Here is a 15,954-nt window from a genome sequence, read left to right on the forward strand (position 1 = left end):
TAAGCTTTGAAAGAAATCGTGACTGTAGTTAGTCAGTCAAGCTGCCGCAATATTGTATTAAGTAGTTTCATAGAGCAGTGGACCAGTTAGTATCTAAAGGGTCACTTCAGGGGGGTCCCCCCTATAGTTAGACTGGGAACAGATACCAAAATAAACGAATGTTTAAAGGTATGCGGAGGGAAGAAGAACGGTTGCAAGGAAAATCTAAAGTTTAGAGGTGAGCAGGGAGAAACATACGTCTTTAAACACTGCCTTTGAGGCCATCACTCACTTTCCTTGGCATGTAAGTGCAATTTGTCGTTCATAGTAGCGAATGTTGTCCCGATAGATGTTTTTTCTGACAACAGAGCTGCATCCCTGAACTATGCAAGTTCACGATGCATTAAAGTATCTCAACGTGGAAATGTAAGGGCAGAAATTGGCAACTGCGTATAGGTATTTATCAATTTTGAGGAATTCAACTGATCAAAGCTGAGTACTCGTTGACAAAGGGTAGGACAGTTAGTAAGTGTCTGAGTTGAGAAAGAATTTGTCTCTTGAACGGACCTAATATTCATCCGTTCGTCTTACTCCGTGAGTTTGATTTCTTAGTGTGCCTCTCTACAACAGCCACTCTGGAAAAGAAACAACAACTTTCGTCGTCAGTGTGTCTTACAGAACTAAAGAAAGCAGAATAGCGAGCAGACGAAGTAAACAGTCGGTCATTGTGCAGCGACTGTGTTCTTGGAATTCGGCCCAAAAGCTATTCTCTGTGCCTTACAAAGAGAAACTGTAGTAAAGAACTTTCGCCAAATACCTATTACAAACAAGCTAACGAGGCGATCGCAAACAGCTTGTGAGTTACACTCCTAAACTCCATGACAATTCGGTCTCTGTTTCTCTCACCTCACGACCCCGGTAACTCTGATTGCAGAAGTTGTAGCAGCATGTAACTAAAAAAGACTAAAGACAAAATCAGTCTCGTCCTTAAATTAAGAGTTTCCATTCTCAATGGCAACGAATGTAAAGAATGACTGACAGCATATTAAACCTAGACTCTGAAAAAAAAATTACCTTTAAAGTTATTTAAAGGTTTCATGCAAATAATGCACGCGAGGCTACAATATCGACGTACGATATGCACTGATGCAGTTTCGAATTCACTTTCAGTTTGCCTTCAATGTTTGATAAAGTAAACGCGACATTATTTGTCTGATACAGAAAATGTTCTAATCCTAAAAACTGGCTATGTTATCAGTTGGATAACAATTAAAGATCGGCATACCTGCATGCGACGCGTGCAACTATTACCGTTCGACAAGCAATTACAAGGAAATCATTGATCGCTTCAACTTAATTACGCCGTTACCATACCTTCTCCAAAATAATATCCTCGTATTGCGTTTTCAATGAAAAATGGAATGTTTGCAGTGCAAATGCAAAATATTTACTTATCGTTTTTAAAAGATCGAGATTCTTTCTATTTCTCTACAAGGACCAAGGTCAGTCCATTGTTTATTCATTTTTGCCGAGTAATTAAATCTCCATTTTTGTTTCAGGGAGCGATTACGCGTAACCATTCAGATATTGCACTGATAACTGTCCAAATGCCTCGGTTTACACTATCTGTGAACGGTAAAGTTGATCCTCGCTATCTGTGTTCGCTGTGCAACAACATCCTCAAAGATCCTGTCCAGACAGGCTGTGGCCATGTTTATTGCAACTCCTGCATTACAGATCTCAAACGGTAATTGGACATTTCGTCGTCTAATTGAGGTCTTTCTTTTCTTTTTTTTGGATCACGATATTAATTTTACAGGACCACGCTAACTTTGCAATCTTTCGAATAGCTGCATGAAACGTCTACCGAAATGTTAGGTAGCAGATGTAAACAAAACAAACGTGATTCTGAAGGGTCATTGCGTGAACAGTGAGTTTGAGGAGGGGAGGGAGGGAAGTGGGGTAGGTTTGCAATTTCCCCCGAATATCAAAAGAATTACATGCAACAATTTTCTATGACTATCAGCCCGCCATTCTACCTTCTACTCATCTAATAAAAAACCCAGATACGATAAAAATTCTCATCATGCTCCCATTTCCGGATAACATTTCTATCGTATTGTACAGGGTTGATGGGGACTTCATCTGCGTTGTTGACAAATCGCTATTCTCAGCGGATCAGGTGAGTATAACAACACTTCAACCCTGCTCCTTTGTAGCTCAGTTGCCCGACACACTCATCCCGTGTCAAGAAAGCACGAATGTGAGTCAAGTCGAAACGTGAATTCTACCATAATGCCTTGCTGTGTCCTTTAGGATCGCTTTCCATCCTGTTTAATTAAAGGATCGGATTTAACAGGCCTAAAACATGATTATGTGATGTATTAATTCTGATCTCATTACAACGCCAATGAATACTTTCGGTAAACAAGTAAAGTCAAGTTCATAATTTTATCTCAGCTTAACCTATTGACCAGCGAGTCTTTCCTGAGTAATAATTTTGATCATGTAGAAGGACTAACGATGCATTGATTTGATGTCATTTAAAGATATTCCCGGACAACTTTATGAAACGCGAAGTTCTTTCTCTAGTCGTGGAGTGTCCAAATTCACCTGATGGCTGTAAATGGAAAGGAGAAGTAAGACACATTGAGGTAGGTCAAAAGGAGACCCAGTCACAGCAATCACAGCCAGTAAAAACCCCGAGCATTTACCTGTAGAGTGCATAGAAGTAGAGATAGAGCTTGCGCCAAAGAGCAAGTTGAAAACTGAGAGAGGACCGATCGACTCTTGACACGGTCGTGTAACGTGTGGTAGAGCTACTAAATATATTTTCCCCCGAAAAAGCGTTAAACTATGTTTACGTTTTTTCCAATTCCTTCCTTTTAGTAAGACTGTTAAGTTTTAGATTCAGTGCCGTTTCATAAGGCAAGATGATAGGATCACTTCAGGAAAAAACATTAGTCTACAAAACGTAAAGAAAGTTCAAATATTAGAAAGTTCAAGAGCAAAACAGGGTACGAGAAATTGCTCTCTCTCCCGTTTTCATGTAGAAACACCGTTCGTTCTGCGCTGAAGAAAAAGAAAACTGTTCCAATTCCAACTGCTACGAACGCGTGAAAAGATCCGAACTTCAACGACATCAGGGACATGAGTGTCCCTATCGAATCCTACTTTGCCCTTCGTGTGGTGACTCTATGACTGCTGCTGTCCTTAAGGTCAGTTCGGCCCTATTTAGAGACACTTCAAACACAACTACATCTCTTTTAAACTTTAGTTCTCATCATCGACGTAAAAATGTTCATCGGTGTGTGTCAGGTAGTCTCCTTCGCAGCCGTTGTTTGGGCTCGTCCCGCAACGCTCCCTCCCCCACCAACCTGCTGCTTAAACCCGAGCCGCATTCCTTTCCCTTTGTTTAGATTTCACGGTGACTGCACGTCATAATGCGCGTTTGTACCAATCACACGTCGCCTTTAATTTCACGATAAAACCAATTAAATTTCAATGACATAAGTTTCCCGCGTAAATTCATCGGCGCTTTCTGGAGAAGTTGCCAGTCATCTCAAGAATTTCCCAGGGATGTAACTCCCAAGAAATTGGTAGAAAGTAGTTCAAGATGCTTCATTTGTTCCTCGATTTCACTCACAAAGGATAAAATTTACATTTTCGGTAAAAGTTCGTTTGATGTTGCTGAACTAATTCGTTCTTCGCTCACTGTTGACCTGCATCGCTAGGCGGAGAACAGCAAATTGTTTGTTTGTATGTAGAGACAAATGCTACCAGCTTTTGATAAAGTTTAAGAAGGCATCGGATAAACTGAAAGAAATCAAGAAAGAAATAGAAGAGGTCTTCAATACAAGAGAAAAACCCAGGGCAAAGAGACTGCTGCGAACGGACGAGGAGAATAATGTCGGTGAACAAGAGCTCTTTGACAGGACTGTGAACACGATAACGCCTATATGATCATACATTTCCACGACTACAGTTCACCATTAAAGTACCGTCTGTTATGACTACGAGTATATTTCTCTACATAAATCACAAGATTTTGAACGCAAAACATGAAGTAAAATTAAGCTTACGTCTATCACATCTGCTTTGGAAATGACCTCGAGAAAGTAAGAAAACATGCCTATTCTTTACCACTCGACTTAATTGTAAAAGGAAAATATATAACTTAAATAACATAAGACGAAGCTAAAATGGCACGTTAAGAGAAGTAAGGAGTTGGTTCTTGACTTACCACTGTCTTAAAACATGTGCTTCATCGATAGCCACAGCACAACCTCGCACGGTATACATCATTTCCTAGCAACGATCGCCAACGATCATTCTTGAGCCACGCTTCTGGTGAGCCGAAAACTAACGAATATTTTCCATACTCAATACTAAGGCGGTCAATCTCTTCTTGGGAACTAATTTTTACCGCGCTGACTCCAATACTTTGTAGGTAATTGACCTGATCCTCCATATGACTTACGAGCGGAGAAACAATAACAACGATATGCCCAGCAAGATTGTTGATGTGATCGCACACGAGTAGAAGAGCCTGATTAATCAAGGATTTTCCAAACCCTGTAGGCAGGTTTACAAATACATCTTTTTATTGCAAAAGAATTTTCTTAATTGCTGGCTTCTGGGGATCATTTAAACTTGGAATTTTCAATTTGGAAGCGGTCGAAACAAAAGCTTCTTCGAGAGTTGCCATTTTCTCTGCTCAATCAGAGCCGCTGATAGAACACGAGTTTTGATTGGACGGCTAGTCTTGGCGGGACTTACTCAGCATTACATGAGCGAAATCGTGATTGGCTAAAACCAGGGAAAGGAATGCGGCTCGGGTTTAAGCAGCCGGTTGGTGGGAGAGCGAGCGTTGCGTGACGAGCTCAAACAACGGCTGTGAAGGAGACTATGTGTCAGGCTGCAGGCAAGATCGTGACTATGGCTGTTGCTCTTAATTTCCTATCAAACAGCATAAAACCTCACAAAATCGACCTCAATATTATTTTACAGTTTGCTGGACTGTTGCCTGTGTTAGAGAGCTAATTATTGTCTTTTCTCCAAACCATGATCAGCATATCATATCTAGAGAAAGCGTGGTAGTACTAGTTGGCAATACAAATTCGGATTTGGACTAATGGATACCACATCAATGAAGATACCACTTCCCTTGTTTTGTTTGTTTGTTTGTTTGTTTTTAATTCTGTTTTTTTGTTTTTTGATTGGGGTGACTTTGCGTTGAATTTCATTTATCGTTCTTTGCGTGCTTTTAGACTCATCAAGCACAGTATTGCAAGATGTCTCCTGTAAAATGTCGTGGCTGTGGCAAAGAAGGAATTCTGCGAGGAGAGGTGACCACGTTTGAGTACTATCTATTTCCCAGATGTTTCGCTTTCGTTAATGTATTGCCGATGCTAAATGATAAATTGAGAATTGCATATTGGTAACCTACTTTTAGTTTCAAAATGTATGTTTTCATGTATTAACTACATCAGGCTGTGACCATCGACTTAGCCTGATTTGTTTACCTGATCTTAATCTCTATCAATCCAGATGGAAAACCATGTTAATCCTATCCATGGTGACTGTGAAGCGGTCGAGAGGACCTGTGCATTTCATCAGATTGGTTGCGGTGAAAGAGAGGTTGGTATCCTAACATGATTTAAAGTTACTAAGTCAATCTAAAATCGCTCAAATAATAACGCTCCTTCAGAAGGGTCGAGTACACCAAAATTTAACGTGTTAGTAATTGACATTTCTGTACTAGCTTGGTACGCCAAAAAAATCGTTTCTTATGCCGTGGAAATACCATTGTGAATCCCTTGTTGGGATCTTGATTTGGTTAAGACGCTGAAAAAGTGGTCAAATGGCAATGACAGGGACTTTAACTCGACTCTTTAAAATCCTTTGTCCGACACCCTTGTAATATTACAACATATCCCTAAATACAAATTACTTATACATGTGAACCATGACCTACGGCACGGCCTATAACTCCATGATCAAACTTAAACTTCATTACTAACAGAAAATGAAGCTATCCGAGGCCAAGAAACATAATGAGCTGAGTGCGACCTTCCATATCAATCTACTGCTGACGTATGTCCTTCGGCTGGAGGAGCAAGTGAAGAGTCAGTTGTCTATGAATGGCGCATGGGGTGTAGAAACCTCTGATCAGTGGATGAGGCGATCCGAGATGACCATCACTAACGCCATATCTAACATCGACTCGGTGGTACGCGAGCAAACCGATTTGCGAAAAAAGCTAGAAAATAATTCTAGGAGATTGGTTTCGATTGAAAAAAGAGTTTCAACCCATAGAGACCAGTTACCACAATCGGCAACTTTCTCTTCGTTACAACCGCATCCCATGTCGGACGAGATTTCCCGACGTCTCACAAACGCTGAAAATAGCACCAATAACATCGAGTTCTTGGTAAACGAAACAAGGCGAGAGTTGACCGAAGTGAGACAAGAAGTATTGTCCGTTAAACGCCAAATAGATGGTGCAATGGACAGTATTAGACGACTAGAACGAAGAATGGAGTCTGTGGAACACAATTTGACGCTCAGAAATGTTGTTTTATCGGACATCGAAGAACACGTCCAACAGCAGCAAGTCTCTACTTATAATGGGATCTTACTCTGGAAAATATCGGATTTTGCACGGAAGAGAAATGATGCAATAAATGGGCGACAGGTGTCAATGTATAGCCCATGCTTTAATACCGGTCAGCATGGTTACAAGATGTGCGCACGACTTTACTTGAATGGCGACGGAATGGGTAAAGGAACCCATCTTTCGCTGTTCTTTGTTGTCATGCGTGGAGACTACGATGCGTTACTCCGTTGGCCATTCAGACAGAAGGTGACCTTCATGTTGTTGGATCAGGATAACGTAGAGCACGTGGTCGATGCTTTCAGACCCGATCCAAACAGCTCATCTTTCCAAAGGCCACGAAGGGAATCAAACATCGCTAGTGGGTGTCCAATGTTTTGTTCTCTATCGGAGTTAAATAACCACGCCTATGTAAGGGACGATGTTATGTTCCTGAAGGTTATTGTGGATACTACAGATCTCTAAAGTTGCCTGGACTTTGAGTAAGGTTTAGATATCTAAGAAATCTCCATTAAATACAAATACATTAGCCCTCTTTTGACATTCTACAGAGCCTTTTAATAAACTGAAACATATAATTCTGTTGTAGTGCATTAATACTCTTCGACAAGGTTTCCGTCAAGACTAGGTCGTATTTGATACGCCATCAACAGTGCGAGATTCGCATTTGTACATCGCCTTTAGAAGTTAAACCAACATTTTACTGATCACAGATTTTACGAACCATTTACCGAGCTATGCTGCAGCGATAGAAAACAGCAGAAGGCAAGAAAAATACAATTCATGGGCTTAAAGTGACCCTGCGTTATGAAGATAATTGCTGTTTTGAAGCACCAGGCAATTTAGGGGTTATCTAGAATAAGTGGAAAATATTCTATATTCTACAGCATTTTTGCATAACCAAGGGTGGCTGACCTTACTTAAAGTATTCGCCAGTAATTCTAGTAGACCCTTAGGGCCTGATTAAATGAGCCGGGCTGGCCCTGTTAGCCGGACTGATTTCTTTTGTTTTGTTGTTCGCCAAAGCGTGAAAACAAAAGAAATCAGCCCGGCTAACCGGGCCAGCTCGGCTCATGTAATCAGGCCCTTAGGCAGCCAATGGCTCTTATCGAAGTTGAGTGCGCGAAATCAGCGGACTCTCGATTAGCTTAGGCCAAACCGAGGCTATCGGGTCTAGCCCGCTGTAAAGTACAAGGAAATAGACAGGGAATGTAGGAGGTAGTTTGACATTTAATAATATTTTGTCTACTTTTGAGAGTTGTTATCCATGGTGAAGCATTGCATAGCTTTTGGGTGTCAAAATCGAAGTTCCAAAGCGGAGTGCAAAGACTTATCATGGCATTTGCTCCCACTGTCAAACAGGAATTTGCTGGCACAATGGCTCCTGAAACTGCCTCGAGAGAACACTCCGGTAAACAAAAACTCTTACGTGTGTAGTCAGCATTTTGAAGCCAGTTGCTTCATAAAACCACTGGGAGGACAAAGAATCGTTTAAAGCCAGATTCTATACCGACAAAGTTTATTTTTACTGTCGAAAAACCAAAGAGGAAGAAGCCCGCCGATCGAGCATCGTTGATCACAAAGAAAACAAAAATAGAGAAATCGCAGCAGCATTAAGTCTCCGAATCGATTAACATTGAACACACGGATTTGAAATCCGGTTCAGATGGTATAGAAACTGATCATCTAGAAAGTGAAGGTTTAGTTCAAACTGGAGATGAAAACTGGGAACACCAACTTAAGATAAAGGATGACGAAATGTCATGTTTACTTGAGACATGGCAAACTAAGGAGAGCAAATTGAACAAAAAAATACAAGAGCTGGAAAATCAACTTGAGGAGGAAAGAAGCGCCAGGAAGGAGCTGGAATTATTGATCGAGGAGAAAGCCTTCAGCATCGAAACTGTCAAGGATAATGATAAATTATTACGATTTCACACTGGATTTGAGAACTATGAGGTGTTTTCAATGGTTCTTGACTTTCTGGGGAGGGCGACAACGGCTCACTTGGACTACCAAAACACAGAAGATTTAGGAGAAATCAAGCACAAATATAAACCTGGGCCTAGTAGGGCTTTGACTGTCGAGAATGAATTTTTTCTGGTGCTTTGTCGTTTAAAAGTTGGCTTACTAGAAGAAGACTTATCAGCTATATTTGGAGTGTGCCAAAGTGTAGTATCCCAAATTGTAAATACCTGGATCAAGTTTATTTTCTTTAGATTCAAAGAACTTGATGTATTTCCTTCCAGAGAGATTGTTCAATTACACCTACCTGAATGTTTTCGCAAAAAGTATTCAACAACTACTCTAATAATTGATGCGACTGAGATATACATTGAAAAGCCAAACAACCCAGAGGCTCAACAAGTAACGTTTTCTTCATACAAAAATCACAACACCCTGAAAGCTTTGGTTGGTATTGTACCAAAAGGGGGGATTTCATTTGTTTCAACCCTGTATGGTGGTAGCATTTCTGACAAGGAACTAACCCAAAAGTCAGGCCTTATAGAGAAACTACAGTATGGTGATGTTATCATGGCTGATAGAGGTTTTAATATTCAAGAAATACTTGCATTTAAAGGGGTAGAAGTAAATGTTCCTCCATTCATGAATGAATCTGGGCAATTTAATGAAAGTGAATTACTGGAAACAAGAAGGATTACATCTCTAAGAATCCATGTTGAAAGAGCTATGGAAAGAATAAAAAACTGCCACATTTTAGACTTTGTCCCCATAACTTTGTGCAGGAATGGTATAATTGATATGATCTTTTTTGTCTGTGGAATGCTATCAAACTTCCTCCCACCACTAGTAGAACAATTACGTTTTTTTTACCATATCACCCACCTATAAAATCATCTAAGATAGTTAGGGTACGTTACATTTGCGTGTAAGGTAGCGACTTTTTCGTGTCATTACAGCATTTCCTACAAAAAAGGCATGTTTCAGTCGTTCGTACGATGACGAAATTGCTTAGTTGTTACTCAGGTTGATTTCTTGTGTTCTCTTTTCTTTTACAAAACATAAAACCTGTTTAGAATTTACTCGACGCCAGTTCTAACGGTGAGGACCCTTTTTTGAACATTTCCAACAATAGCATGATGTGCGATCGGCCGACACTTCTCAACGGTAACGGCGATCTTTTGACATTTGTCAATCTTTCTGTTTCCAAAACCTTTTCAGCACAATAAAATTCGCACGTTTTGTTGCTTAGCGTTTTAAACGAATGCAGTCTGAATTATTATTATCTTTACTATCATCATTATTATTATTATTATTATTATCATCACTATCATTATTATCATTATTATCATTATCACTATTGGTATTACTTTTTTAATTAAGAGTTTTTAAGTTCGACATATCTAAAACGCACAGCAATCGACAGCGATTGATGGAATTGGCATAAATTTTAAGTTTTTCAAATCTTAGCAATGAGACAGGCTCATATCTTTACTGTAGAATAATAGCTTACCATTACCCCAAAATTATTTACGCGAGAAGAAAAAGTTTAGCACAAATACCATTCAGCTGTTACACTTTTAACGAAAGGAATATCTTGAAACATTTCTACCCTACATTTCTACGTCCTTTTGAATGAAAATATTCAGAGTTTTTTTAAACAAGGCCATCAGTTTGTCACTGAGTGATATCGTCTAAATCACCAATCTGCAGATTGTGCCTTCCGGAGACTTCGTTAAAGGTATTTGGTGCTGCATGTTCATTCTACCGAGGATGGGAACTTAAGTATCACACCACCACACCGGCACCACCAGATTTAAAGGATAGTGTTCTAGGCATTGAGCTACGCTGTTTTCACGTGCAAAATTCTTTGTTTCAGGGCAGAAACAACAGCAATACATCATCTTTCTACCACAATCAAATTCTGTCATTTCGAAATTTGTCATTTACTTGATTTGGATTTAGAATTGTGCCAATTCCTGCCAAACGTACTGCATTCACGATTTAATAGACTAATGTTTGACTACTCTTCACCTTTTGACAAAATGAACACTATACAGGATTTCCATCTGGAGATCTTGAGTCAACAAGACGGTAACCAACAGGAGTCAAAGGAGAGCAGTTCGAAGTTTCACTCTCTTCTATAGCATACCGCAGCCAAGTGACCCAGGTTGGAATCGAGCCCAAGCAAATCTCGTACATATCGTGCGCCAATCTTGTCGCACTGTTTAACCAACCACGCGCTATCGTTTTGACAACTGTTGGCCAGTTTTGCGTGAACCTTGCACAAACGGCATCTTTCCTTAAAAATCTTTCCCATTTTTTTCTCAGCGCAACAACTTGCGCAAATGCTAGTACAGCTAACAGTAGAGTGACTAAGGTCTGCATTGGTAATGGTATGGTGATAAATCTTCGAATGTTCGCCAGCAAGGGGGAAGTAAGACATTTTCTGCCTCCTCCTTTAAGTGAAAGCCACAGCCGACACACTTAATGGAGAAAAGAGCTTGAAAGCTGTTCAGCCATTTCTGAAGGACAAAATTAAAACGATCACACTAATTTCGTTTCTGTAGCGATAGAGCAATCTTGAGAGTGTGCGCTTCAGGAAGTATCCTTCTTTTCACTCGCAACACAACATTTACAAGTGGCTCCTCGTCATATCAGTTTTCTTTACCTTTTACAAGCAGTTGATATCAATATGGTTTCGGTCTGACGACAAAGCTCTCCAGAGAACATCAAGCGTCGTCGACTCAGTTGATAGTAATTACATCTGAAGAACAGCTTGAGTTCAAGCTGTGAATTGGTTTCACTATAGATATCAGCAAGTATTCTACTTAGTAAACTGCTCAATTCTCACAACTAATGCCAGACAAAAAACTTACCAACAAGCCTCTCACTTGAGACATGGGATCACTTGGGGTGTAGTGGTATAATATAACAGACGTCGCATAATCCGTTATCTGATGGGTAACAATTTCATACGAATGGAAAACATCATTATTCATCTTTGCCCACAAATTTCGTCTAAAAAGTAGCAATGTCATTTAAGCTTTTCAACACAATTTAATTTCTATGCATGATATGCAAAGATAATCACCTTTCTAAAGACAGCATGGGATGACTGAGACCATGATTCCTACCAGAAATATGCATAAATGCATAAATCGAAAAGATAAAAATGACAGATCAATACAAAGAAATATTTCTAGCATTGCCATTTTGTGGTTTCTACTTCCTGTATAATGAACTTCACCATGATGTATTTTGTGAGCTTCCTGTTTGCCAATGGTTGCTCTTAAGCGGAATTTTTGGATGGTGAAGCCTTGATTACATGTTGGCCAATAAAAATTGTACCATATAAATGAATCAAGATGAATTAAAGTGCTCACACTTTAACACTTTTTTACAAGTACATGTACTACATTTCATGATACAGTGGTACGTATAGGTTTTAGTGCTTGGCTCACACGGCTTCTTCTATGTAGGACTCCCAATACACCAAATGCAAATATGGTGTCCGATTTGAATTGCCATTGTTCTGGACTCACTAGCCTCATCTTCATGGGGAAACACAAACGGATTATCACATGTGTGAGGGGTTAGAGAGTCCAGAACAATGGAAATTCAAATTGGACACCATATTTGCATTTGGTGTATAGCCTGGGCCAGTTTCTTGATCAAGGGAAGCCATTGAAAAAGCAAGCACGTGAAAAAAGAGTGTCAGGCAAAGGGGGGAATAAACCTGTAAGAAGTACTGCCTTTTCACTGACTAAAGAAACACTTCTTTGTCACCTGCCTGCTCTTTCAGTTGTTTCCACTACAACTGGGACCCTATCACAAGCTAACAACGACAGGAAAAAATATATAGAGAATCACAATAACTCTTATTTGAGCTTCTGATATTTTCTATCATTTAACATGAGGTTGGCTGTGTTCAAATTTGGTTCAGGGGATTTTTGAGAGGTCTGACCCTTCAAGTCTTCTAGAAGTGAGGGGAGGGGGGTTTAATATTCCGATTAAAAAGGGAGTTCCTTTTTTTTTAAGTTAGTAAATGCCACCAAAATTGTGGCAAAATTCTCTGGACTCCTATCATAAGAATTGCATGGCAGACAATAAGGATAACTCCTGATGAGATCTTGGATGCAAAAGGGTTCAAGGTTAATCAACTAATCACCTCCTTATCCAAGAGCTTGCTTTCCTGTATTCCTCTTATTATGACTTGCTCAATCTCTGACATATTGCGTAGAACCATTGTTGCTTTTAGTGTCTTTGGTACAACAACCTGGTAAATATTATCAGAGATATACTTGCATTTCCCTCAGTACCACTTCCTTGTAAAGAACATCAGAAAAGTTCTGCTTTTTCACATGCTAGAACTGTGTTTCAACCAAGTGTCACAAGCACACACATGCATGCACGCACACATGCACACACACACACACATGCACACAAGCATGCATGCATACATACGCATTCAAGAATATTAATATGGTAAGTTTTAATCTCCTCTTTCAACAAATTACTGTAGATGCAAATTGACCACAACACTTCCAAGTAACTGTTTTATCATAGGCTGGAATACAAAACTTGTCAAACCTCAACAACAAGAGCTCCATGTGCCATTGATGTTGAAAGCTCCAAGCAAGGATACAAAGACTTGCACTCATTAAAAGCTTTTTGAATTTCCCTGCAACATTGGGAGAAATCAACAAGTCAAAAATATGTCTAATAAAAACTAATGTTGCAGAGCTTTTCACCTGCCAACAAATATGACTCGATCAATTATCACTACACTACCATCATGTTCTAATTGGTCTCTTGGAAATTAAAGTGAAATGTGAAACCATCTAAAAAATCATTTACCCAATTAGGAATTCTCTTGAGTTTGTCTTTGCCTTCTTTGGAGATGGTGAAGAACGATCCAAGCTTTGTAAGGGATGATGTCTTTTCAAACATGATAATGCCTGTTGAGCCTCTAAGGTCAGCTAACACGTAAAAAAAAAAAAAAAAAAAAACAATAAAAAATGTTGATTCTCATAGTCCTGTCAGAGATTACAGACATGTACCTGCATGGCATGAATTTTCTGAAAGAATTTTACTACAGAGGCATTTATTGATCAAAAGACTGATGTGACTTTGAATGAGCTCTATTTGATCTTCACTTGGCACAATCTGTAACTTTTAAGACTGTATGATACCAAGACAAAACAAAACTAAACAACTTAATTTAATGTATCTCTTTATTTAAAGGGATAACTTTCATTTCTCTGATCTTGTACTGTGATAATATGAAGTTAAAGCCTGTATGCATCATTAGTGAAATATCATTAGTTAATACCTTCTCATGCCAGTCATATGTGTCTAGAACCTTGTCATACAGAGCAGTCTTGTCTTCAATAGGATCCAAGCTTAATAATCCTGTATTTCCCAAAGAAAGAGAACCACTTGATGATGTTGGAAGACCTTCACATGTTTTATCCAGCTCACTAGCAAAATTAATCAAAATATGGCCAAATTTAAATATGGTAAATAAAAAAATTCCAGCATTCTGTGTAATCTTCTGCAATCAAATCAACTTTATCAATAGTACTCATTTACCAGTAAACTGAAGATGGACAAGAACTGTCAAATATCATGTAAATTCTTAAGTTTCACCCTTAAACCCCAGTTTCTAAGGACAGTGAGCAGATATATTGACCCTTTCACACCCAAGATCTCATTTAGTAATTCTCCTTACTGTCTGCCATACAATTCTTATGACATTAGTTTGGAGAATTTGGTATTGGATCAACTACTTATCCCCTCATTGATATTTTTCTTTCTTCTCATCACTTGTCTGCTTGACATCGTATTGATATTGTAAGGAGAAATTCTGTCTTGGTCACTCATAGGAGTAAAGGGTTAAAGTTCATGAGACAATCAGGTGGACAATAAGACATTGTTTGATACTATTCTGGTTTAAGGATTTAATGACTGTAACTTGGAAATTATAATTCATCTAACTAGCATTTTTTAACAATCCTGTCTAGTGCCTTTATCAAGGGTGATCTAATCATTGCAAACAAAAGGTCCTTTTATATGCTCACTAATTATAGCAGCCCTTTCTTCAGACCAAGAGTAAATAGGCATCAGGTAAAAAGTCTCCATCATCACGATTTCAAAGAGCATGGGTGGAATTAATATGCCTTGCTTCCAAACAAAGGCACTGGTGGTATCACTGATTAGTGGTGATAATTTTAGAATTATCCCACCCAATTATATGGTTAGTTAGGCATGTGTGCTCTGACAAGGCTGAATTTTCTTATTCCCATAATTCCATTGTTAAATTCCCTTGTTTGTGGCTTTTGTATTTCTTGATTTTAGACAAAAAATGTACCAGTGCATTTTTTGTACTGTAAGTTAAAGTAAGTTAATTTCCTCATCTTAAGAGGTACAAAAATGCCAAAATTTCTTGTTATAAAAATCATTGTCATTTTGGGATTTGTTTCTTTCTTTGTGCCTTTGTTTTAATCTAAGAAGTTAAATCTTATTCTAAGTTTTATAAACAGGATAATGATCTATAATTTCGGAAATCATGAATTAATTAACCCAAATCACGATAGTTCTGTCTAAATCTGTATATATTGCGATTCTTGAGTGGTTATAGCGTTTCCCCTTCTTTCTTTATAAAGAATCTTGTGTTTCAATTGATCCCCTCGTGTATGCCCGACATTTGACCATGGTGCTGAGTTTCTCACACTCAACAGATTCAAGGAAAAGTAAAAGTTACCTAATAGCTTAGTTTAATAATTATGTCTGTTTTTCTGTTTTTGTTTTGTTTTGTTTTTCAACTTTCCGTTTGTAAAAAATATAAGAAATTCTGTATGGTATATAATCATTATTCCAGAAGCTGTTGCAAATCACTGGTATAAATTGATTTTAACTAGCCGTGTATAGTACCTTAAAACCTTGTGAACTTCAGTGAGATTCTTCTTTAAAAGTCGGGTGATATTTTCTCCCTTGCTAGTCTCAGTAGATTCTGCTTTTTCTCTTTTCACTCCAGGAGAAGCTGCAAGATCTTGAAATACTTTTTTCACGGTCGTTCTCAAGTTGTTTGCAGCTAAAATGCATTCATCGATGCTCTTCACTTTGTCCGCCATTTTGATTGTAATCATGTAACCTAGTCTTCCAGAGATATCCGCTAAGCAAAGATTAAAAGAGTGGTCTGGGAACGAGGACAATATAGTATAAAATTTTCTAAAACATTTAAACAAATATGTACCTCTTTCATTTCGGGAAATCCAGTATGAATAAAAAAATTACATTTACTTTACCATATAACTTTAAATGTGTATCATTAAGTGATTGGTAAGATGAATGCGTATTTAATTTGTTCTTGTTCTCCATAGATTAAAGAGTTA

General features: G+C 38.6%; 2 protein-coding genes and 1 pseudogene across 3 annotated transcripts; 2 read left to right on the plus strand and 1 right to left on the minus strand.

Annotated features, from left to right (window-relative positions):
* On the plus strand, positions 1 to 9,316 carry LOC111335560 (TNF receptor-associated factor 2). Of its 2 annotated transcripts, none has more exons than XM_022941495.2 (8): positions 1 to 217; positions 1,539 to 1,726; positions 2,107 to 2,161; positions 2,529 to 2,633; positions 3,033 to 3,197; positions 5,250 to 5,327; positions 5,530 to 5,619; positions 6,005 to 9,316. In XM_022941495.2, exons 2-8 carry the CDS (start codon positions 1,587 to 1,589, stop codon positions 7,058 to 7,060), a joined length of 1,689 nt encoding a protein of 562 aa, XP_022797230.2. In that variant the 5' UTR covers positions 1 to 217; positions 1,539 to 1,586; the 3' UTR covers positions 7,061 to 9,316. The 2 variants fall into 2 exon arrangements, with proteins under 2 accessions (XP_022797230.2, XP_088615264.1); XM_088759138.1 differs by lacking the exon at positions 1 to 217 and adding an exon at positions 362 to 435.
* On the plus strand, positions 7,863 to 9,822 carry LOC148732363 (uncharacterized; annotated as a pseudogene).
* On the minus strand, positions 9,200 to 15,724 carry LOC111335552 (mediator of RNA polymerase II transcription subunit 27). The gene is made up of 8 exons (XM_022941486.2): positions 15,494 to 15,724; positions 13,893 to 14,040; positions 13,418 to 13,539; positions 13,151 to 13,241; positions 12,729 to 12,836; positions 11,652 to 11,690; positions 11,437 to 11,514; positions 9,200 to 11,082 (listed from the first exon to the last, which is right to left on the minus strand). The coding sequence occupies exons 1-8, from the start codon at positions 15,706 to 15,708 to the stop codon at positions 10,933 to 10,935; spliced, it is 951 nt and encodes a 316-aa protein (XP_022797221.2). The 5' UTR covers positions 15,709 to 15,724; the 3' UTR covers positions 9,200 to 10,932.
* Between the last annotated feature and the right edge of the window lie 230 nt (positions 15,725 to 15,954).

This window comes from Stylophora pistillata, chromosome 4 (genome assembly GCF_964205215.1).
Source record: "Stylophora pistillata chromosome 4, jaStyPist1.2, whole genome shotgun sequence".
NCBI classification, from domain to species: domain Eukaryota; kingdom Metazoa; phylum Cnidaria; class Anthozoa; order Scleractinia; family Pocilloporidae; genus Stylophora; species Stylophora pistillata.